Source organism: Lissotriton helveticus, chromosome 6 (genome assembly GCF_964261635.1).
Source record: "Lissotriton helveticus chromosome 6, aLisHel1.1, whole genome shotgun sequence".
Taxonomy (NCBI): domain Eukaryota; kingdom Metazoa; phylum Chordata; class Amphibia; order Caudata; family Salamandridae; genus Lissotriton; species Lissotriton helveticus.
Genome location: NC_136067.1, coordinates 1,057,012,304 through 1,057,035,365, shown reverse-complemented (window position 1 = coordinate 1,057,035,365; position 23,062 = coordinate 1,057,012,304). Strand labels below are relative to the sequence as shown.

The 23,062-nt window shown below is 43.8% G+C and overlaps 1 protein-coding gene across 2 annotated transcripts in view; it reads right to left on the bottom strand.

Moving 5' to 3' along the window:
• Positions 1 to 23,062, bottom strand: part of KMO (kynurenine 3-monooxygenase) — a 514,165-nt gene that overhangs the window by 92,162 nt on the left and 398,941 nt on the right. For both annotated transcript variants that reach the window (XM_078648707.1, XM_078648706.1), the window contains one exon: positions 18,230 to 18,377. In XM_078648707.1, the coding sequence (XP_078504833.1) occupies positions 18,230 to 18,377 (148 nt within the window). The remainder of the gene's footprint in view (positions 1 to 18,229; positions 18,378 to 23,062) is intronic.

Genomic DNA, 23,062 nt, shown 5'->3' with positions numbered 1-23,062 from the left:
GGCACTGTTTAACTTTGTACCCAAACCCATATTGACAGGGATATAAGGGATATAAGACAAACTCATCATCTGCCCATTCTCTAATCCTGTCATAAATTGTTCTACCCTGAATTTTAATAGTGGTGTCAATTAAGAAAATAGGCACAATACTTGATGTGCCCCATCTTACAGGAAGTGGGGAATATGCAAGATTGTTAAACACATTCGTAAGGAGGTGTGCCCAAAAGGTAATATTACTCTTCATCAAGTCGATGGGGACACCATCAGGCCCTGGCACCATAGCTCGAACACTTTGATTAATTGCTTCTTCCACTTCTGTCTGGGTTAGCTGATACTGTTTAACAAGGCAAAGAAAGCTCCATGCCAAAGGTTTTAGTCATTGGTGGTGCAGTGTATATTTAGCAAAAGTGCTCTTCCCACAATACACTAGAAATGTGACATCAGATTGTATAAAGTTGGAGGATCGATCTCATGTTTCAAGAAAAATACAAACTTCTTGCAGTATTAAACAAGGATGTGTGCTTGCTCCCTTTCTTTTTAACCTTTTTTCTTCAGATTTATCACAGCTACTGGATAACGTCAACTCCCACTCTCCTCTACTTGAAGGAACCCGCATAAGCAATTTTCTATACGCAGACGATCTTGTTTTACTTAGCAACACAAGGGTCGGCCTGCAGAGACTTCTCAACCATCAGCTTCCCTATACAATCAGTAATGACCTGGAATTAAACCTATTATAGACAAAGACAATTACCTTCAGGAACCGGAAGTCGCGTTGGCAATTTAATAGCAAAAGCATAGAAAGCACAACATCCTATAAATACCTGGTGGTTTGCATGGACTCAAAGGGTACTTTCTCCAAACAGAAGGAAGTTGTCAGGGCCAAAGCTCTGACAACTGAGGTAGCCTTAACAAAGCTTGCGAGGCAGTTATCCAGACCAAGTCTGGCCCTGCTTTTAACAGTCATGAAAGCCAGAATTGCTAATTACTTATCGAATGCCCAGGAGATAATGCTGGGGAGAGATTTTCACATGGTGAACAAAATAACAACAAGAATTTTTAAGGAAGTATGGTACCGACTAAAATCCTCATCCCCAGCTCAGATAAGACTTGAGTTTGGGCTCTTAGACCACTGAGGTTTTGGGGCCGGTGCCGTCATCAAGCTGTGCAATAAACTGTGCAACTCGAGGGAAGGAAGCTTGGAGGCTAGTTTGTGGCAAGAAATATCATCCAGCCAAATAGGACAAAAAGATCAACGCTACTTAGAACACTCACTGCAAATGCTTGATGCAAACAAAAACTGGGGAACTAACCCACCCCAGCAGGCCTTAAGAATATGTATAAAAAAAAGAGTCAGACTCTGGTCTTTTCACTCAGATAGGGCACAACTGGCAATAAGAAAACATGCTCGGACGGTCCGTCCGGGGTTCACTCCTGGAGCAGAGGCACCATATGTATCAAGCACTTATGCAGTACTATGGAAAAAAGGCTCTTGGCACTAAGGATGGCTAAATGTCCTTCCTTGCACCATCTACCAGACTGGCGCCATTCAAGTGACAATGCCCAGTGCAGGGGGTATGGGTGCACCTCAGAGTTGATTGAGCACGTGGTATGTGTCTGTCCCACCTTACTTGACGACAGAAGGATGCTGCTATGGGACAAATAGAACAAACTTGGAGTCCGATCCTGTGGACAAGCCATCATAGCAGCCATGAATCTGGAAAATACGATGCTCAACATCCGGTTCACTAGGTTTGTCTCCAGAGCTGAAAAAATCTTAAAGCAATAGGAGCGCAAGTAAACTCACCCCCGTTTGTTCGAACCTGGGGATACTTGAGACCTCACAGGACTGACGAACCTTTAGGAACAAGTGCCAAGATGCGGAGGGTGAGGAGGAGCCTAACACTTCCGGGCTCCAGGCGGCCAGGTCAGCGTTGTAGTTGCGCTGTAGGTGCTTGTATTTAAACTGCAAGTGGAGCACAGTCGCGCTGTGGAGAAGAGTCTTGCCGGTGGCAGTGGCAGACTCTATCCGCTTGCGCTGTGCTCTTCCTTATCCTCACACCGAAAAGTGCTGACTGCATAGCGTGGTATTTTAAATTTGCGAGTGAAGCTAAATTTTAAAACTGTGTGTGGAATAATGTTGTCACTTTCCTTGATTGCACCTCACCTTTCAGGCTGATTACTAAGCCTTGTTGAATCACATTTCGCCTACTCCCGCCCCGGTCCGCCGCGTCCATTTCTGGGCGTTTGATGCGGAGGGTGAGGAGGAGCCTAACACTTCCGGGCTCCAGGCGGCCAGGTCAGCGTTGTAGTTGCGCTGTAGGTGCTTGTATTTAAACTGCAAGTGGAGCACAGTCGCGCTGTGGAGAAGAGTCTTGCCGGTGGCAGTGGCAGACTCTATCCGCTTGCGCTGTGCTCTTCCTTATCCTCACACTGAAAAGCGCTGACTGCATAGCGTGGTATTTTAAATTTGCGAGTGAAGCTAAATTTTAAAACTGTGTGTGGAATAATTTTGTCACTTTCCTTGATTGCACCTCACCTTTCAGGCTGATTACTAAGCCTTGTTGAATCACATTTCGCCTACTCCCGCCCCGGTCCGCCGCGTCCATTTCTGGGCGTTTGATGCGGAGGGTGAGGAGGAGCCTAACACTTCCGGGCTCCAGGCGGCCAGGTCAGCGTTCTAGTTGCCCCTATTTCCTATAAATGTGTGTTGGTCAGCGACCGCGCAGCGGACGCGTGCAGCGGGCGCGCCGCATTCGCGGCGAAGTCGAGCCAAAGTCAAGCCCGTCTGCGCCCGTCCGCGGTCGGACGGGGCGCGGGGCCATAACCCCTGGCTCTTCTACCTCTACCATCTGTAGGTATGACCGACAAGATTTGCTGGATATCCGGCTTAATATTCCCACATGCCACAATCATTTGATGCATGCTTTGTCTCTAGGAAATTGCACATCGTGCACATTTTCCCCTGTCAATAATGTAATTGTTACTGGCGTCTTAAACACATTAAAAGCTGCTCTGCTCAACTGCAGATCTCTACGAAAACACTGCTTAGAAATATTCCATTTACTTGAGGATGACAAAATTCAGATTCTGTTTCTTACGGAAACGTGGCTGGATGACTGTTCAGATCCCGATATTATTCAAGCCCTGCCACCTGGATACTCCCTTGCCAGATTGGACAGGAAAGATGGCAGGGGTGGGGGCATTGCCATTATTACTAAAGCCCCACTAGAATGCACCCTCTCTCCCATCTTGGTCGATCATAGTGAAGCGGCATCCTTTACCATCATTACTGGTCCGAATCACTCCTTTTCAGGCATTCTGGTGTACCGCCCCCCGGGAAGACTTTATGATTTTACTCCTACTCTTATGGAAGCCTTAACCCATCTTGCACTTAGAAAAACACGCATTGTAATGTTAGGCGACCTAAATGTCCATTTCGACGACCCCCTTGATAAGGAGGCGGCTGACATTAAATCAGAGTTATCTTCTCTGAATCTACAGCTAAAAAACAGTGACCCAACACATCAGCAAGGTCATTTATTAGACCCTGTATTTGGAAACTGGAAGGGAGTTCAGACTTTTCCCCCTCAGCCTATACCCTGGTCTGATCACTTCATAATTCCGATAGTATTCCAACTAGAAAAGACTGAGCAGCATATACAAAACTCACAGCGTTTCAAACGTAGGAGATGGAAAAACTTCTCTAATGATTCCTTTGAAAAAATCATTCTGGATACAGGCCCTCCTAAAGGTTCGGATTGTGAGACATCATATGCCTACCTACAAGACTGTATCACGAAAGCACTGGACACCACTGCTCCTATTCGCACTATAACAACTGCCACGAGAACAAAAAAAACAGCCCCGTGGTTTAGTCAGGAGCTCCAGTCTGCGAAAACAGCTTGTAAGAAACTCGAAAGAGATTGGCGCACTGATTTCTGCCCTGAAATCAAGGCCCGATATAAAATAGCACAAAAAGAATACTATAAAAAGGTACGTCTATTCAAAGCATCGTACTATAATAACCGAATCCTGGAAGCGGAAAACTCCTCCAAGGAGCTATTCCAGATTTACAAAGAAATCTCTATAGTGGATGATAATCCCACCTCCCACACTGACTCAGTGGAAACCTGCAATAAAATTGCCAAGTATTTTTCGGATAAAATCACAAACATCTATGTGAATTTTTCCAACAATATAAAACCTGGCATTGACTTTGTAGAGAACGTAGACCACACACACACGCAACTTTGTCTATGTGCGTTTTCTGTACCTCCCGCTGCAACTTTGATAAAAATGTGTAAAAGTATTAAATCTGGTTCTCCGCGAGATCCTGCGCCACCAAAAATTTTGACTGCGAGTCTCTCGGTCCTTGAGCCCCACTTTAGACACTTGCTTCAAATGTCTTTCTCTACGGCCTGTCTACCCGCAGACTGGAAAAAAGCAATAGTGTTCCCCATCAAAAAAAAAACCAACGTGAGTCAGGACATAATGGAGAACCTACGACCGATCTCCCTGCTGCCCTATCTTGCTAAATTAGCAGAGAAAGTAGCTAATGCCCAACTCACGGTCCATCTTGAAGCCCAAAACGCCTTCCATACCTCTCAATCGGGCTTTAGGTCAGGCTTCTCGACAGAGACAGCACTCTTGAGAGCTACTGAAACTCTGCAGGAAGGAGCAGACGAGGGCAAGACCATGGCTTTGATCATGCTGGACCTTAGTGCCGCGTTTGACACTGTGGCACATTCCATTCTGCTACAGTGTCTAAACAGAGCGGGGGTCACCAAAGAGGCATTGGGATGGCTGAAAGCTTTCCTCACCAACAGGAGCTTTCAGGTCCAACGGGGAAGTTTTCTTTCGGACAGCATGTCATTGGATCAGGGGGTGCCTCAGGGCTCTGCCCTGAGTCCCACCCTGTTCAACTTATATATGGCTCCATTGGCAGAGGTAGTCCAATCGTTCGGCGTAGAGCTTGTCTCTTACGCCGACGATACTCAACTTCTGATCTCCCTGTCCCAAGCTCCCTCTTCCGCGGCTGACAACTTCAAATCATGCATGTGCAAGCTTGCTGCATGGATGAATGAGCATTGCCTCAAATTAAATGGAACTAAAACCGAGGTGCTCATAATAGGTGGGAATAACATAAATTGGACCAATAATTGGTGGCCCTCTTGTTTGGGACCCGTACCTATTCCCAGTCAGGAAGCCAAGAATTTGGGTGTCTGGATAGATAATAAACTATCCTATGACAGCCATGTCAAAAAAACAGTAGGGAAGTGCTTTGGAGTCATGAAAACCCTCAATCGTACCCTGGATCTTCTACCGATAAGTTCCAGGCGTACCATGACTCAGGCACTTATTACTTCCCGTATAGATTACGGAAATGTGCTGCTGCTGGGTACTTCAGAAAAAAACATGAGGAAATTACAAGTCCTGCAAAACTCAGCTGCACGACTTGTGCTAAGACTCCCCCGTAGAGCTCCCTCTAAACCTTCCTTGGCTGCCCTTCACTGGCTGCCGATTAGCAAGAGGATACTATTCAAAGCGCTCCTCTGGGGCCACAGGATCATTCATTTTAAGGCCCCTCCCTACATGTCTGATCTAGCTACACTTTACGTACCTAATAGATCCTTACGGTCAATGGGTACAGGTCTGCTTAAAACAACGCTCCCTAAAAAAGCTAGAATGGGAGGCAGATCCTTTCGTACTCTGAGAGCAAAAAAATGGAACACCCTTCCTATGCACATCAGACAAGAGAATGATGAGGCATCCTTCAGGAAAATGTTAAAAACCTATCTTTTTACTCTTTAATCTCTGTCTCTGGATCCACATTGCAATACTCTTTCTCCACAGCGCGGGGACACGCCGGGAGGCGTCACCAGGCGCTTTACAAACCCCTATAATAATAATAATAATAACAAGTCAGCTTTCTTTTAATTTTTCTTTCCTTTTTAAGTGTTTTTAATGGGATTGCACCCTCTTTAATAATGACGTTTTTGTACCCCCATTCACATATCCTTTTTAGATAAAGCATGTCTTTGGAAAATTATTAAACTTAAATCTGGAATACCATGCCCCAATGCAATTTTAAAATATCATAGTTTTAATTTTTTTTATCAGTGGCTCATTTTTTAATCTCCTTTTTTACATATAAAGCTTTTCCTAATTGTAATGATTTTAAATAATCAAACAATAAAAGTTTTTCAATCATATGAACCAACGATTCAAAATTAAATTACAAATAGGTAACATCCTCCAAATATATATCTTATGGGATTCTGACTTGGACCATGTGATGTGACCCACAAGGTGCACATTTTTACATATATGTTGGGACTTGGGTCAAGGACTTTGCTTTGGAACTAGGATTTTTTTGGGAAAGCTGAAACAATCCCAAGATAACTTTAAAGCCAGATATCAGTGACCTGAAAGTTTAGTGGACATGTTTTTTCAGATGAAAATCCCCCAAGTGGGCAAGGAATTTAATGAAGTAGATGAGGCTGTGTCTTTGTAGGGTGAACAGCAAACCACACAAGATGATGGACCAAATGTTGCACAATGGCAAAACATTCACCCCCAGTCACAGATCTGGGTTTAATCCATCGTTATTTTGCTCACCAAGCCACCCCAGTTCAGACATGGCCATATGCAAATCAGTCTTGGCCCTGTGCCTCATGGAAACAGTCCAGACCGAACTGCCAAGCAATGACTTTCCTGGACCGGAATCAAGCATCCCAGGACCGGGTTTTGGCAATCAGCCGTCATCAGCCAGGATAGCTTGATTCCAGTGGCATGGAGAGCACGTTACTCATGTCTGAGCATACCCGTCCCACTCGGGGTGACAAATGCAAAAACAACAATTGATGGACGAAATGTTGCACAATGGCAAAACATTCACCCCCAGTCACAGATCTGGGTTTATTCCATCGTTATTTTGCTCACCACACCACCCCAGTTCTGACATGGCCATATGCAAATCAGTCTGACCATGTGCCTCATGGGAACAGTGGGGCAACCGATTTCCATTCTCTACATATCTCTCTCCTAGCTATAATCACGACATAAAATATAAATTGTGATGAGAAATTATTAACACTATAACCAGATGGTAAGCCAAAAAGTTGTGCAGAGAAAAATAACGATGGATTAAACCCAGACCTGTGACAGGGTGAATGTTTTGCCATTGTGCAACATTCCGTCCATCAATTGTTGTTTTTGCATGTGTCTTTGTAGGGTAGCTGCAACAAATTCTAAAAGCTACCGCCTGCTAATGGTGAAAAATCAAGTTTCTTCATAACTTGTTCCAACAAATCATTCCCCCTTCCCCTCCTCCCCCAAGGATAGATGCAATAGGGCACCCTCAAACTTAGGAGCAGGTCCCAAAGTCCTCTCAGTTCTTCCCCACATTCAGTGGGCTGCAGGATTGCTATGTCTAGAACCTTTCACCTGCAGGCACCTTCAGTTTTAAGAAAGGGGCACCACAGCAGGTTGTAGTTTTCCTACATCAGATCAGTACTCTATTACCTCGGGCTCTCTATCCAGGACTTTGTCACAGAGCAATGCATATGAGACAGGGATTCAAATATAGATAGGGATAACGTACCCTATATTTCCTCCAGCAGTTAAAAAATTGATGTCTTCCTTCTGTTTAAGGAGGAAGCTTAAACTGATTTGAACTCGTTTGTGGAAAATGCTGTTCTTTAAAGTCACTGATTCAATCACTCAGTTTCACTCACTTGTAGCATGTAATGTTCCTGTTTTAAAAGGCGCCATTGAAAACGTGCACAGACCCTCGTTTTTAAAACACTAATTAGAATTTTTCAATTGCTGAGGCTCGTCATAACTTTAGGTCCACAACAGAATGTCAGGCTGCGAAAATGCCAACTCTCTTAGATGCTGCACTTTCTACACTCCCCAAATACAGACGTTTTGCATGTTACCCACATGTCTGCTGGCTTTATTCAGGTGGACACAGATCCATCTTTCCTTAGGTTTTTCCACACTCTGCTAGCCATGGACACAAGTTCCAGGCAGGACCGGACTGGCCGTAGTGGGCATCGGGCATTTCCCCGATAGGCTGGAAGGGTGGGGGGTGGTTATGTTACTGGAGGGCGATATTGCAGCTCCCAGTAACTAAAGCAGCAGTGCTTCAGACTAGTACCCCTCAAGATGGGTTGCTCTGACACAATTGCCAGGGCTGCTTTGGGTTCCCATTCCGACCTTGGTTCCAGGCAGCAGGCATATATTTTAAGGGCAACCAGGACTCCCTTTGTCCATATGAGGACAGCAAGATGATAGGTTATCTAGCCCCAGAGCAATTTCTAGGTCCAGATATTCAAAGCAAAGCTGAAGGTTTCTCCTTACTTGAAGATTGGCATACAGCAGGCAGCCTTCTGTGAACTTCTGTTCCACTTAGGACTGTAATCTTAAACAGGGATGAGTAGTAATTTTCACTGGGGTCCCTCGGCTTTGAATAGCAACAGCCCTTAATAAAATGTGACTAAAGTTCCCACACTGTCCCAGTCGTGGTTTTACTACACAGTGACAAACAGAGGCCAGCACACAAAAGGCGCCTAAGGGGCCGGTGTGGTAAACTCGACAAGGCCTGGGAATGTGGTTCCCTGTGGGACAGTGGCCAGGAAATGGCACCCCACACCCAAGCATGAGAAAGGGGGTTGTGGAGAGAAACGGCCGCAAAGCAGGGGCAAAAGGCGTGAATCCCACCGGCCAATGGGAAGGCCATGCAGGATTTGAAAATGCGTCCCCAGGCATGAAGTCCTATTAAAAGTCGGCGGGCAACCGTGCCCAGTACAATTTTGGGACGGTTGCTGCGGAGACGTGTGCGGGTGTGGCCTTTCCAACCTCCTTAAGCTCCGTTTATTAAACTCCTTTACCACTGACCCATGTCGCTGCACTGGACTTTTTGTTGGGTGTGGGTGGATGGGTCTCAATATCTCAGTGGTGACCCTCCCAACATGGTAAAGAGCACAGTTGCCCACCGCCTGGCCTAATAGGCTGGGCATCACTGTTGTCAGCAGGGGTAGATGTGGCTGCTGGAGTGCTACTTTGTCAACTGTAGCTTGGGAAGCAAGCATTGTCCCCATTTTAAGTTCCTTGTTTGTCAGAAACCTTTGAGTTGGCTACATTATGATATTAAGGCTGGCATCAGGGGGGCAGTGTGGTGGTTGCTTGAACAGCTACAGAATGTTTCCCAAGTTTAGCTTGCAGACTTTAAAGAAAAGAAAGAAAGACTTGGCAGAGGGCAGGCTAATGGGTCTGTGCAATAATTTGTAGCAGATTTATCGAACCACATTACTACATGCCGAAACCTCATCAAAAACCCTTTGAAACCCCACTGAAACTAAATTAGAGAAAGCAAAACCTAAAGACTTACTTTCGCTTGGCAGTACATCTTTAACACTGTAATGTGTTTCGCAAACCTCTTCCATATAGTCACAACAGCCCTAGGCCCCGGTGCTAATAGTAACTATAAAGCGTCGCAGTTAGGAGCAACATTACAGTTTGGGACCATATCTCTTGCAGGGAACTGACTAGACATTAACCTCAATGAAACTTACTATTGTGCAAACTGCATTCTGGATGTCTAACCTTCCACCATCCTTTTGAATAAGCCTAGACTACTTGATCCCACTATCCTGTCTTCAGTTGAGTGCTAAAAGAGAGTACATTTGAAATGCAGCTCCAAGACACTAGTGGTAAATCTCAAAATGGTACAGCTGAGGATCACTAACCCCTGACTGCCAAAGGAAAGGCCTCACAGTGTGTACTGTTTGCGAAGAGATGCCAGGAGCCCAGCTTCTTGACACAAAAAACAGCAACACATAAATGGGATATTTAAGAATGATCAACAGTACAGAGTACAGAAAGAGAAAAACTGTAGTTAAAAACGATGGCAAACAATGAAAGTTATATACATTAGTTAGGCAAAATAGATTCGAATGGAGAGTTTGCTCGGGGGATCTGTGTTAATTTTGAGATAGAAAGAGTTCAAACCATCTTGATACTGATGTATTATTTTACACACATGAAATGAATTACTTTACGGTACGTGTGTGCAGTACTGTTCTGTAGGTGAGGCACGCAGTAATGCTTTTCGCCATTACGTTTCGCAGAGGCCTGTCTTAAAGCCAGTCCCCTAAGACAATTCTCCAGAGGTCTGTTCTCAACAGTAGAAGTCTGATTTACAGTTTGTGTGGTAGATTTTCTGTTTACCAGTGCGGCTGATTTTTTAGATTAACAATGTGGAGCATATTTACAAGCCGTAACCGCCACCGGAGCGTCACTTTTTTTGACGCTCCATTGGCGGAGCAACATTTTCGATATTTACTAGATGGCGCTAAGTCACTTGCATGGCTTAGTGCCACCTTGTAAACATGTTCATTTCCGCCCCAATCCTATGTGGCAAACGAGGGTGCAATGGGTGTTGCTGTGGGCGTTCCACCGCAACACCCATTGCTTTTTGACGACGTCCCATGTTTACAAGGCTGAGGCAGCGGCAAAAACAAATGCAATGGAATATCAGGCATCAGAACGGCGAAACGAGGAGAAATTATTAATTTCTCTACATTTTTTGCTCTTTACAAGTGTTCTGCATTCTGCAGCCCATATAAAAGGTGCAAATCGCCATTATTGATTCTTTATGTGCAGGACTCTCTTCCTGCGCATAAACAATGTCCATACAGCGCCGGCACCCTTGTCACTTAGTGGCAGGGTGCCTACACTGGAGCTAGGCTGCTTTTTTTGTGCCATTACTAGGGGAAACAGAGGGGTGCATTATATTCTTGTGAATATGGCGCATCCCTGTGTTTTGAAAATGTCAGAATGCAGCGCTTCCAAATTTGGCGCTGCTCCGACATTGTATTCTAAATATTTCCCCAGTGTCTGTAATATTTATAAATGAGTGGTGTTACCTTCCTATTGATGAACTTTAAGTATGCTGTGTCATTGTTAGTTATGCAATATTGCTACTGATTTTTTTTTTTAATTTCTAATACAGTTAACTATGAATTGTTTACAGACTTCATATAGCTGAACCAATTTATTGTACACTATTTATCAAGATTCAAAATTACTTTATTCGGTTAAAAAAGCAAGATAACCATGAAAGTAGCATGACAAATACAGTTTACAAGAGGTGAAGTAAACTTATTTTAAGAACACCAAAAGAAAAGAAAACATCAAAGTATAATTCATATATACAATAAAAAACGATCAGTCCGTTTGAATTGATTTACGGCACTTAAAAACCAGTTTTAAAAATTCTGCAATTGAAGCAACCATAAAAACAGTTTCCATTTTCTGGCATTCTGTAAACGCTAGGCGGCATCTATATACATTTAGATCCTTGAGGATAGGGATGATAAGATTCTTTCGGGGAAGAGTATAAAATTTACAAAAAAATAATATGTGTATATCTGATTGATGGGATACTTCATCGCATGGACAAAGACATAAATCCTTCGACCAACAATTCATCAAGGGGAACGATAGTGTCCTAAAAACAATATTCAGTCTAAAACGGGTCAGAAGGTAACGTTCATGGTTAGGCATATACAATGAGAGATATGGCTGCAATTTTTCTCCACCTACACTGGAGCTAGGCTGCTTTTTTTGTGCCATTACTAGGGGAAACAGAGGGGTGCATTATATTCTTGTGAATATGGCGCATCCCTGTGTTTTGAAAATGTCAGAATGCAGCGCTTCCAAATTTGGCGCTGCTCCGACATTGTATTCTAAATATTTCCCCAGTGTCTGTAATATTTATAAATGAGTGGTGTTACCTTCCTATTGATGAACTTTAAGTATGCTGTGTCATTGTTAGTTATGCAATATTGCTACTGATTTTTTTTTTAAATTTCTAATACAGTTAACTATGAATTGTTTACAGACTTCATATAGCTGAACCAATTTATTGTACACTATTTATAATAAGAAAAACACTGCAGCCACAGTATTGCGTTATTTTTTCCAGCACATAATGTACCAAAAAGAGGTATGTTAGCCTGTACAAAACATGTACCCTAGAACATTTTCAAGGAGAAAATTGTAAGTTTCATATTTTGTGCTCAAGGTAAGTAGGACATTCTTAATATTTACAGTCCAAGTGTATGCATGTATAAATCCAAATCCAAAGGCTAAATATTTAGAATGCCCAGTCTTCATCAGGATAAGAGTTAAGGATGCACCTTCCAGTGAGTGGAAATATATACCATAGAATATTGTAATCAATTCACTTAAATGAAAACGATAATGGTCAGGAGACAAGGATCCTCAAAACGTCCGGCGCCCAATCAAATCACTGCAATATCAAATGAGATTTTTTTAGAGCATCTGGACCTTTTTCTGTCACTGTAGACTATCTTGCTCCATTTCCTTCCCCCGGACCGTGGACCACGCCACAGTTTGAGTCAGAGATGGATTGGCTGATGTGTGTCTGTTGCCCCTCTCCCATAACAGTCAATGGGATAGTGTGGTATTTAGCATACCTATAATGCCTCCAAAGGAAAATAAAGTAAACTGGAAAAAAGAGAAGGAGTATAGAGGGAGGATTAGAGGCAATACGATTGAAGAGCAAGTAAAAAGACAAACGTATGTAAGTTAAGTAGAGGAGAGAAGGCAGCCGGGTTAAAGAAGACTGCACTGCCTAGTTAAGTCGTAGGTTCTAGATATTGCCCACCTCAAATGGTCAGCTACCACTTGACACACATTTAAACATGCACAGGGGGGATATGAGAGGCAATATATACTGAAAACAGGTAGGAACAGTAATATATGCAAGTTGAAAAAACAATGAGTAGACAATGAGTGGACATTGTCATAGTAGCCTTTGTGATTCTTTATTTGAGGTATGCTTGATTTTCAGAAATAAACAGCCAACGCGTTTCGCCCAAACATGGGCTTCTTCATGGCATAGGTAAAGTTGCTGATGTCCCACCAGGTAAACTGAGATATATCGAACGCTGTAAGCGTGAAACGTCTCTGTCGGGACGTGAAGTTTAAAGGAGATGGCCTCAGGTAGAGGGGACCAACAATATGTCCATGTGATAGAAATCCCAGGCCAGTATTGAGGTCATACCAGAGGTATACTTAGTGTGAAGGTAAATTTGTGAGCAAATTGCTGTGTTGTACAGAGACCGTGTCCGGTGGCGTCCTGTCTCGGCAAGAGGGTGTAATCTCGGGGCAACACTCGTTCAGAACACAACATACGCTCTCTTCTCACACAAGTGCAAGAGTGGTGTAGTAAGGACCAAATTCCACTTCCATGGCATAGACATTGCTCTGAGCAACAAAAGAGGGGGGATAGAGTGCTGGCACTCAGGAAACTCGAAGCCAGATGGATATGCACTCTACGATCCTCTACACTAGGTCTCAACACTGACAAGGAAATGCATTATTTCTTGTAATGTTCCACACACCTAGACCGTTTCTTGACATTCTGTAACAGTCCCTGTCCTGACTTTACCATGGTCTACGACATCCTGTGTCAGCCATTTGCTTAATATAATATGTTTTACAATTAGGCCACATGATACCAAGTCTGGGCGTAGTTTGCGAAGTAGCGCCACGCGTAGCTACGTGAAGTGCACTCTACACTATGCGAGCTACGAGTAGCTACGCGAACTGCATAGTGCACTGTGCAAAATGCTGTTTGCACTGATTGCACAGTGCCGGATGCTTGTCCGCACTGTGCAAGCAGTGCAAACTGCATCTTGCACAGTGCAAGCGGTCGTTTTCTGCCGCTCGAGTAGATTTCTACTCGAGCGGCAGCTTTCTCAACGCGGACTGATAGTTTCTCATCACAAGCATACATGACCACTCGAAATGAGAAACCTGACCTCCCTACGTTGAGAATCTCCTCGATGAGGTTTATTTTCCACGCTTGCGATCGGCAACTTGATGTTGCTGATCACGAATGCGGAAAAAGTCTTTTTGCGATGTCATATTGCTTGCTCGCGGTCACCCACTTGACATTGAGGACCACGAGCAAGCAAAAAATTACCTCTGCACTACAGGTGTTTGCACTGTGATACGTGCAATTCGCGTAGAATGAAGTAGCGCAACTTCGCAAAATACGCAAGCGTAGCATAGTGCTTTGCCCAGGGTTAATGATCACAACATCGTTGGTCATTTGAAGTTTTACTGAGATTACTAATTTCTCCTGCGCTGTACGTTAGATGTGAGGAACTGTAACCATATTGTTTACATTCCTAAGGCGCTAAATGTTCAGCATGCTCAGGATGTGAGGCATTGTAACCATATTGCCCATACACCTATGACATCTGGATGTAAGGAACTGTAACCCTAATACTCGTATACCTTAAGATGTGAGGCGCTGTAACACTATTGCCTACATACCCACTGGGACATAATGTTTTGATGCTTGGAGAATGTGGCACTGTAACCATATTGCCCACATACTCCAGGCATCCATTGCATCTGGTACTCAACACGCGAGGTACCAGAACCTCATTGCTTGGACACCTTAGACATGTAACTGCACACCTACATGCTTGTCCCTTGACATGTGAGTCACATGATCAACCCAGGATTACATTGTAGTTTCCACAATAGATTTAAAAAAAACACTGGAGTCTTTTATTTAGAATTAACTGACATTGACTGAATGAGTTTTTGACTTTGATTATATTCAACTGTTTATCAGCAAATACCACGCTGTGCTTTACTGATGATTACACGCCATAGTGTTTTATTTAGAAACAACCAGAGTGAACTGAAGGTTTTGACTTCAAATATATGCAACTGTTTATCTGCTGGGACTACATTTTGCTTTACTGATGTTTACCCTTTTTGTGTCCGTTTGACTCTCTCCTCCTTTACGCTCTCCTTGTCTCTATTATTCACATGTGTTTTTGGAGACCTCCCAGGTAAATCATCATACTCAGTTTGACTCCTCCCCTCAACAGACTATCAGTATCAATACACCATCATGTTTCCCACTATCTTCTGGGACAGACACTATATTGTTTTACCAAATGTACAATGGATATTAATGCCTTGTGTAAGTGCACTACCTTAGGCTTCCCTACAGCGGGGACAGATGACACACTGGCTTGATGCAACAGACCATTCTATAAGCACACTATACCTTAAGCTGCCCCTACGCCCAGTCTTACCCCTTTGGCCAGACCTCGCTATTTTAGGTATATTATTAAACGTCTCTTAAATCATTACATTCACTATATTTTATACCTTTACCATTCGCGTCTCTCTCAATCCTACCACTGGAAGTGAGTACACCTGACACTCGTTGTGCGCAGTCTAGTCTTCCGTTACCTGGCAGCTGACTGGCGCAGGCTCCGCTACTTAGCGGTTTTCGTCGGAGAGCCTCCACTTTGCCTTTTAACCCGCAGATGATAGGACGAATCTAGTTTTACTCTACAGCGACCGCCAACACGAGTAAGTCCTTCAGACAATTAGCTGGCGAGGTTTAGTTTGCGCGCTTGTTCTTCTTGACTCGAAAAACTATTTAACTTAGTACACGATAGCCCGGTTAATTATTTTTCAATTTAATTACGTGGGGAATTTTCTGATCTTAGCGTACCTAGAAGTATCACCCCAAGGCTCAAATTTATTGTGTGCCCTTGATTATAAGTATAGACATGCCACACACATGTACAGTACTGCTATCGGGTATTCAGATACCAGCCCTGGTGTCCATACAGGTTCTGCTGACACAAATGTCACCACCCTGCACCCATTGATTCACTTTCTATTGGTGTTTCCATTGCCCAACCGGCACGGAGACCAACGGGGTATTTTTCCTTTTACTTGATCCGCACCCCGAATTACCTTTCACCTTTTCGCTCTTACAGCCCTGCACCCATTTTACTAACTTTCAGTGATATTTCGTCGCACGACATGCACTGAGGCCACCTGTGAGTCTCTTCTGCTTGCTTAATTTTCACCTCACATGCAATTTAAGTAACGCTCACCAAGTTTAGGAAGTTCCCTCACTACACTCCCCGTTTTAGTTCTGCTCTCACCTGAGACACTGCCCAGTCCTTTCACTCACCGTCTAGGGGCAATTTTCCATCACCTGACTAACACTGAGGTTACCGGGTGGTTCACTCATTCTGATTTCTGCCCGCATGCTTTACACTCACTCTCTTCTTAAATATCACGTAGCGGCTCAGCACAGGACCCAGCTCAGGGAGGCATCTTCAACTTGGTATTTTTGGTCGAATCTGCATGCACAGATTTGTGATAAGGCAAATTGGATGGCATAGGTCCCTTCCTGGTCTTATTTCGACCCTTGCTACTCCACAGATGTACGTCAACACAGACCATTAACCAGTCCAAGAACTGGATAACACTGTGAGATAAACCCATGGGCAGCTGTTAGATTCTAAAGGTACGTTGACTCATTGATGCTTCCTGCTCCACCACTGGCGTACCTCCCCCGCCGCCGTCTCCACTGACACTATTTCTTCTTCCATACTAGGCTCTTTAACAGATGTTTCCTTCTCGTGCTACCCATAATGCCAGCCATATGGCACAGTTAATCGGTAAGCTGGCCAATTTTTGGACATCTTCACACCGTCCCGAGCACTATCACCTGGGTGTTTGAGACCAACACATGGCACATATGGCCTAAAATGTCCACCTGGTCTCCTTTTGCCTTCCCTTCCACAATTCAAAGATCCCCATTGTTTTTCTTTTCTCCTCCTACTGCGCACACACCACTAGGGTCTACACCCGGGATAACACATGTCCCTGTCTCACATTCATCCCTCTCTCTCCCCCCTTTTTTTGCCTGTTCCGTTCTCCTTCTCTAATCTCCCCTATGACTCTTTATCAAAACGCGCACAGAATACTGTAGTCTTTGATCTACGGTTTTTAAAACACCTATATATTGTTTGCCATTACAGCCCTGAAGAAGCCCTTGTTTGGGCGAAACCTGTTGGCTGTTCCAAACGAATGCAAATAAAGCCACATAAAGACTCTCTGACAATGACTTGTTTTTGTTTGTCAACTTCTATAGGTTGCATCTTTTTACTTGCTATTCGATCGTAATGCCTCTCATCCACCCTGTATACATGTTCATATTTATGGTCAAGGGGCAGCTGATCATTTGAGGCAGGCAATAACAATATACCACGTTACTGATCCAGGTAGTGCAGTCTCCTACAACCCAGCCTGGCTGAAAATCGTTCTGAAGAGGTTGAACATATGCCACTTGCCACTCTTTCTCATTAGATTGTCTGCTGTAGGATCTACATTAACATACATGGAATACAACCACTGCCACTGACTGGTAGGTGCTCTGAAAGAAGCATATGCAAGGCATTAAACAGAAAAGTATGGGTTTGGATTCCCAGGCGGATCGATGAGCGAACTTGGGAACTTCAGGGATCGTGCCGTCAGTCGGTGCTGTAACTGAAATGGGAGATGGAGTGAGTGGATGATTCTGTAACAGCGACTAGGATTAGAGTGATGATGCATTAGAGGCTCTAGTGTTGTAACTTTGAAGAGCACTAGTCTTAGGGGACGAAACATAGGCTTCTTTGAAGGTTTGTAGTGCATTAAGAATCCAAAATCAGAGGTCCAGATATATTAACCCCAGAATCTGGGACTGATATTGCGGATCTGTTACGGCCATCTCAGAGAGAAGTGGAGACAAGGGCCACTACCAGAAAGAGAGATCCATTATTCAGCGATTGTAAAATTTATGTTTTCCCAGATATGAGTGGGCCACCCTAAAAAACAGAGACCGGAATTTCAAGTGATTAAGAAAGACAAACATTTTGAAGACTCACTTTGCTTTCCAGTGAAACTCAAAGTAGTTCATGTGGGCAAAACTTTATTTTTCACACAGCCCTGATCAGCCTGGCAATTCCTGGAGACAACAAAGTTTCGTGGGGGACTCAGGGACACAGGGAGCCCATTACTTTATCTTAGTTCGTTGTTCTTGTTAACGTGCTTGCGAGCATTTGAAGGATTGATCCATATTAGTCTAGAGTCATAAGGGGATTACATTTGATCTTGTGATCTTGTTATTTCTGTTTTTGTGTTTTCCTCTCTCCTTTCCTCCCATTATCATGATGTTTAAGTGTGAGTTTTGGTTACTGTGGGATAGTTTATTGTTCTCATAGAGTGGCTATAAAAGGTGGGTTGCTACGTTCTATCGATTTCTTTATTTACTCTTGGAAACAGCTGAATAAAAAACCCATTAACAAATACTTACAGCGTTCATTCCTTGTCCATAGAAGGGCACCATGGCATGCGCTGAATCTCCCATCAGCACACACTTGGAGCCTATGTGGAATGAAGAACATTTGACTGAGATCAAGGCCTGAGGTGGCAGCAGGAAGTAATCCCGTTTTAGAGCTTGCCTAAAAGAAATCAAAATTAAAACGGTTTAATGTATTGTGTTTAAATGGGCATCACCTTATCATTAGCATATTTTATCATGAACGAACAACACAGCTTTGTAGGCCAAATCCTCAAGTCTCAAGTCCCTGCATGCAATCAAAAAGAGTTAGGAACTCACATCAGAGCTGTGATCGACAGCTGTACAGCAACATCTTCAGGGTGTTTGTAAGGGCCCACACTCACCGTGGGAATGTTAAATGACTTGCAGAATGTTTTTGTGCCAGGCCACAGGGGAGTGCAAGCACAGAAGGGCAAGAGTTGATTTTGTTAAATCTAATCTCAGTCTCCACTTAGCAGGGTGCCTCAGACAATGCTTAATTCACCTGTGTGGATGGGCAGACCTTGCTCAAGCCCCAGGTGCTTCAGTTTTTTGTAGCGTGGATGCTAGTTCTGATCAAGACTGCACAATGGGTCAATACTGTTACGTATCTGTAGACGCAGGAGTGAAGGCCTCGAAGTCCACTGCCATTAGTGCTCTCTATTCCTGATTACAGCTACCTAGATGGGTTCATGTCTCACACACAGGCAACCAAATCTTTGTATCTGCTTGCAAAAGAGGCACAGTCTGGAGCAGGGGTCTCCAACCTTTTCTGTAGTGAGAGCTAATTCTGCTCAAGGAAAGTCCTGCTGAGCTACTAGCATATTTTATCACTGTCAAATGCTGATGATATGTATTAACATCACACTATGACCACCCTAAGCACAATTATCAGTAGTAACTACCCAAAAATTCCAGGTGAAGTTATCAGCTGAATGCTAGGAAAACGTTAACCAATATTACATGCTTGTACTCAAGTAAAATTCAAATCATCACATGCTGTGTGCCACAAAGGGTATTACCAGAGCAGTAAGTCTCCCAACTCAAATTGAATTATCTTTCAGCTAACAACTTCAACTGTGTTTTAGAATTGCAATATTTTGTCGTCATTAGCATATTAGTTTTTGAAAATCCACATTTTTCTATCAAAATCCCTTTGCACTTAGAGCATTCAAACTCAATTTTCCAGTAGAAAACCCTTTTCTGGAAAAGCATAATTTTTTCCTTTAAAAATCAAATCAGTTTTCATTGTTAGAAAATACACAGTCCCTAAACATCAGCTTTTTGGTTTCATTGAGTACCGCCATGTAAAAATGCCTCTCATGGACAAATTATGCTTCAAATACCCAGGTATTGGAATCATAGGCCATGCTTTCTCACCATATCACTAAGAATGCCTCTGTTATGCCAATAATACCCATCATTAAACCAGGGCTACTACTGTGCCACAGCTGGATGCCCAATATACATCAGTTATGCCCATTGTTATGGGAGAAGCGGTTGCCACTCTGTCAGGAATGGCTAAAAGCAGGTCAGTCATGCTCTTAATATGTCAGTGATGGCAGCAAGTATGTAATTACTAGACTTGTATGCCCAAAATAGTCAAGGACGAAAATATTATGGCTATGGCAGAATTATACCATGAATGGGCACAATTGTGTCAGAGATAATACTCTTATAATAGAGACCAGCATACATATTTGGCAATCCTTGATGCCAGGAGTAGTTTAAGGAATCAAGACTGTTTATTTGGGAAGGACACAATGTCACACACCCACACAAAAATGAATGTGATGCTTTTAATTTTCTCTGTCCTGGATCCATACTCTTATTCCTCAGCTCTTTGGTTGATCATGCTCCCAAATAATACATTTTCACTCTAGTTCTTGCAGTCACACCTTTTGGTGGGTCAGCCCTGGTTACTGCTGCTACTATTCTTTGATGTCACACACAGTGCGACTAATCAAGCAGGGCAGATAACAGGGCCATTCTCCTTCTTAGGTATATTTAAAGTGGTTAAAGATGGTTCATGTGGCAGACCCATAGGCCAACGCTGCAGCTTCCACATGCTTCAACACGCTCCGCATACTCCTCAAGACCTTCCAATGGACCCACCCCCCCAAATCCAGGAAGACCATCACCCATGCACTCATCACCAGCAGACTGGGCTACAAGAACGCCCTCTATGCCGGAATCAACAAATCTCTACTCCACTAACTTCAGACTGTCCAGAACGCCGCAGCCAGACTCATCCTCAGTATGCCATGACAAGGCCACATTACCCAGCAAATAAGAGCACTCCACTGGCTTCCTGTCGAAAAAAGAGTGACCTTCAAGCTGCTCCCACACGCCTATAAAGCCCACCACAACATCAGACCCCAATTCCTCAACGAAAGAATCTCCTTCTAAACCCTAAAGGAAACCTCCACTCCGCTGACCAGGCCTTGGCCGAAATCCCCTGCATCCACAGCCCCAGAACAGGAGGCACACCCTTCTCCTACATCATGGCCAAGACATGGAATTAACTCCCCCTCAGCATCAGATGAAGCCCCACACTGAAAGCATTCAGAAAGAGCCTCAAGACCTGGCTTTTCGAAATGACCTGAGCTGCCCAAATCCCCCCCACACACTCCCCCAGTGCCTAGAGACCCTCACAGGTGAGTGTTGTGCTCTATAAATCCCTGATTGATTAATAGGCCACCACAGTGTGTGTTTGAGTGTTATCAACAGGCCCTGACATTGGTATGGCTATCTGTAACTCTTAAGGGTAGTGAAATGAGCAGTGCTGCCTTCTTGAATATACACAGAATCTCTGAGATTGGCTTAGTTTGGCTTCACCTTTGAGAACGAATTTCGTTGCACACACTGCATCACCAAATGCGATGCAGTGTGTGCAACGAAATTAGTTTTAATTATTTTTGTTTACTTACCTTTTAAAGTCTGTAACCAATACATTACTACCCCCCACCCTGCCCCTCCCCCTCCTCACATCACCGCCCGGCCGGTACTCCCACTACCGGCCGCGGCTGCACAGCAGAGATACAGGGGGTTTCCTATACTGGCTAATTGACAGACTCCTCCAGAGCCATTTGCAACTTTTAACATTTCTTTCAATGACATCAAGTAACTCACACTGTTTTTCAAAATAAACTACTTAATCAGTGCAAGAACAATTATTTCAACTGGCTAATGTATGAAAACGTATTCTTTAATAGTTCTATTTTAAATCCGATAAATCAATACACAGTTATGACAATGATTTTGACACTCCAATACTGCCTTATCATTTTCTTCTGGTGCACAAATGTAATGTATATGTGTCATAATCATAAATAACCAGCCTATGGATTCATCAAGCATCCATATTGCGATTCATTAATAGCGAAAAGTAAGGATTCGCTATTAAGGAATAGCAAAAGGCTATGCACGAAGGACTCGCTAAAAAAATTTCGATTTCTTAAAATTCCTTAATTGCGACCCGCAAATTGCGAGTCGCAATGAAGGAATACCTCCCCATTCATTCCTATGGGCAATGGGAAGACTTTCTCAATTTGCGATTCTCAATTAGAGAATCGCAAATTGAGATTGCAATTTCAAGAGTGCCAGGGTGTCGAAAGGACACCCTGTTGCACCCCTGAAATCTGCATATGGGTACATCTTGCACACACACATGCCCTAAGGGCATGTTTGTGTGTAAAATGGAAGTTTGAAAAATGCACTTTAGTGAATTTTTCAAAGTTTTTGCAAATTACCATGAAGTTCAACTTCATGGTAATTTGCTCCCCCTATTAGCGATATTGCTATTTTTTTTACTTTAATGCAATTTGAGATTCTTTAAATGCGATTTCTTAAATTGCGATTTTTGCATTTGGGAGGATGCATCCCAAATGCCAAAATACTGGTCGCAAAGGGGCAGAATCTGAGAATCTGCTCGTTTGCAACCGGTTTTTAGCTTGATGCATCTATGCCCAAATACCTTAATTAGCGTTTCTCAACAGCATTCGTTCTAACCTAAAAATAGACAAAACTGTAAGAGGAAACATGGCGACCTGCTAACACGTCACTTGGGGGCTCCTCCACTCAGCTGCTGCCTTTTTGATTTGTAAACGGCCTTTTCCCACCTCTTCATACCGAGAAGCACGTGGCAAAAACAGCGGGGCAGATTTACAATAAACTAACGCAGCGCAGTGCAACAAGTCGTTTTGCGGCGCTGCGCCGTGCTGTGATAGTTTCGAAGCACAGAGATGCAACATATTTACAACAATATGTAGCATCTCTGTGCTTCCCCCTGTGTTGGAGCACAAACTGTTGCCATGCGCGGGCACCCTTGCACCATGGTGCAAGGATACCAGCGTCACAGGGAAGATTGTTTATGTGCAGGAAGGGTTCCCCTCCTGCACATAAACAATAAGAAATGGCGTTTTACAACTTCTATGTGTGCTGCATTAGCAGTCTGCCACAGGATTTCTTGATTGCTCTACATGGTACCGCAAGGTTCTTTCTTACACTATTTCTGCCCCCTCACACTCTAACCTGGTGAGTGAAGTAGAGCTGTGGAGAAGTGTGGCTAATTGGTTAGAGCGGCAGACCCTGATGCAGAGGTCTGGCCCAGGACTAGGGTTCCATTCCCGCCTCAGCGGGTCTTGGGCTCAATTTCCTTGGACCTGATAATTCTCGCCTCGGTGCCTATTCTAATCATTGGTCCCACTCTGCAACTCTGGGCAATAGCATGCTTAATCTCCACAACAGCGCTGGGATGCCTGGCTTCACCTTGGGGGTTCCCAGGAGTGGACATTTCACAGGGAAAAGCCAGGAAGGGTTCCACAT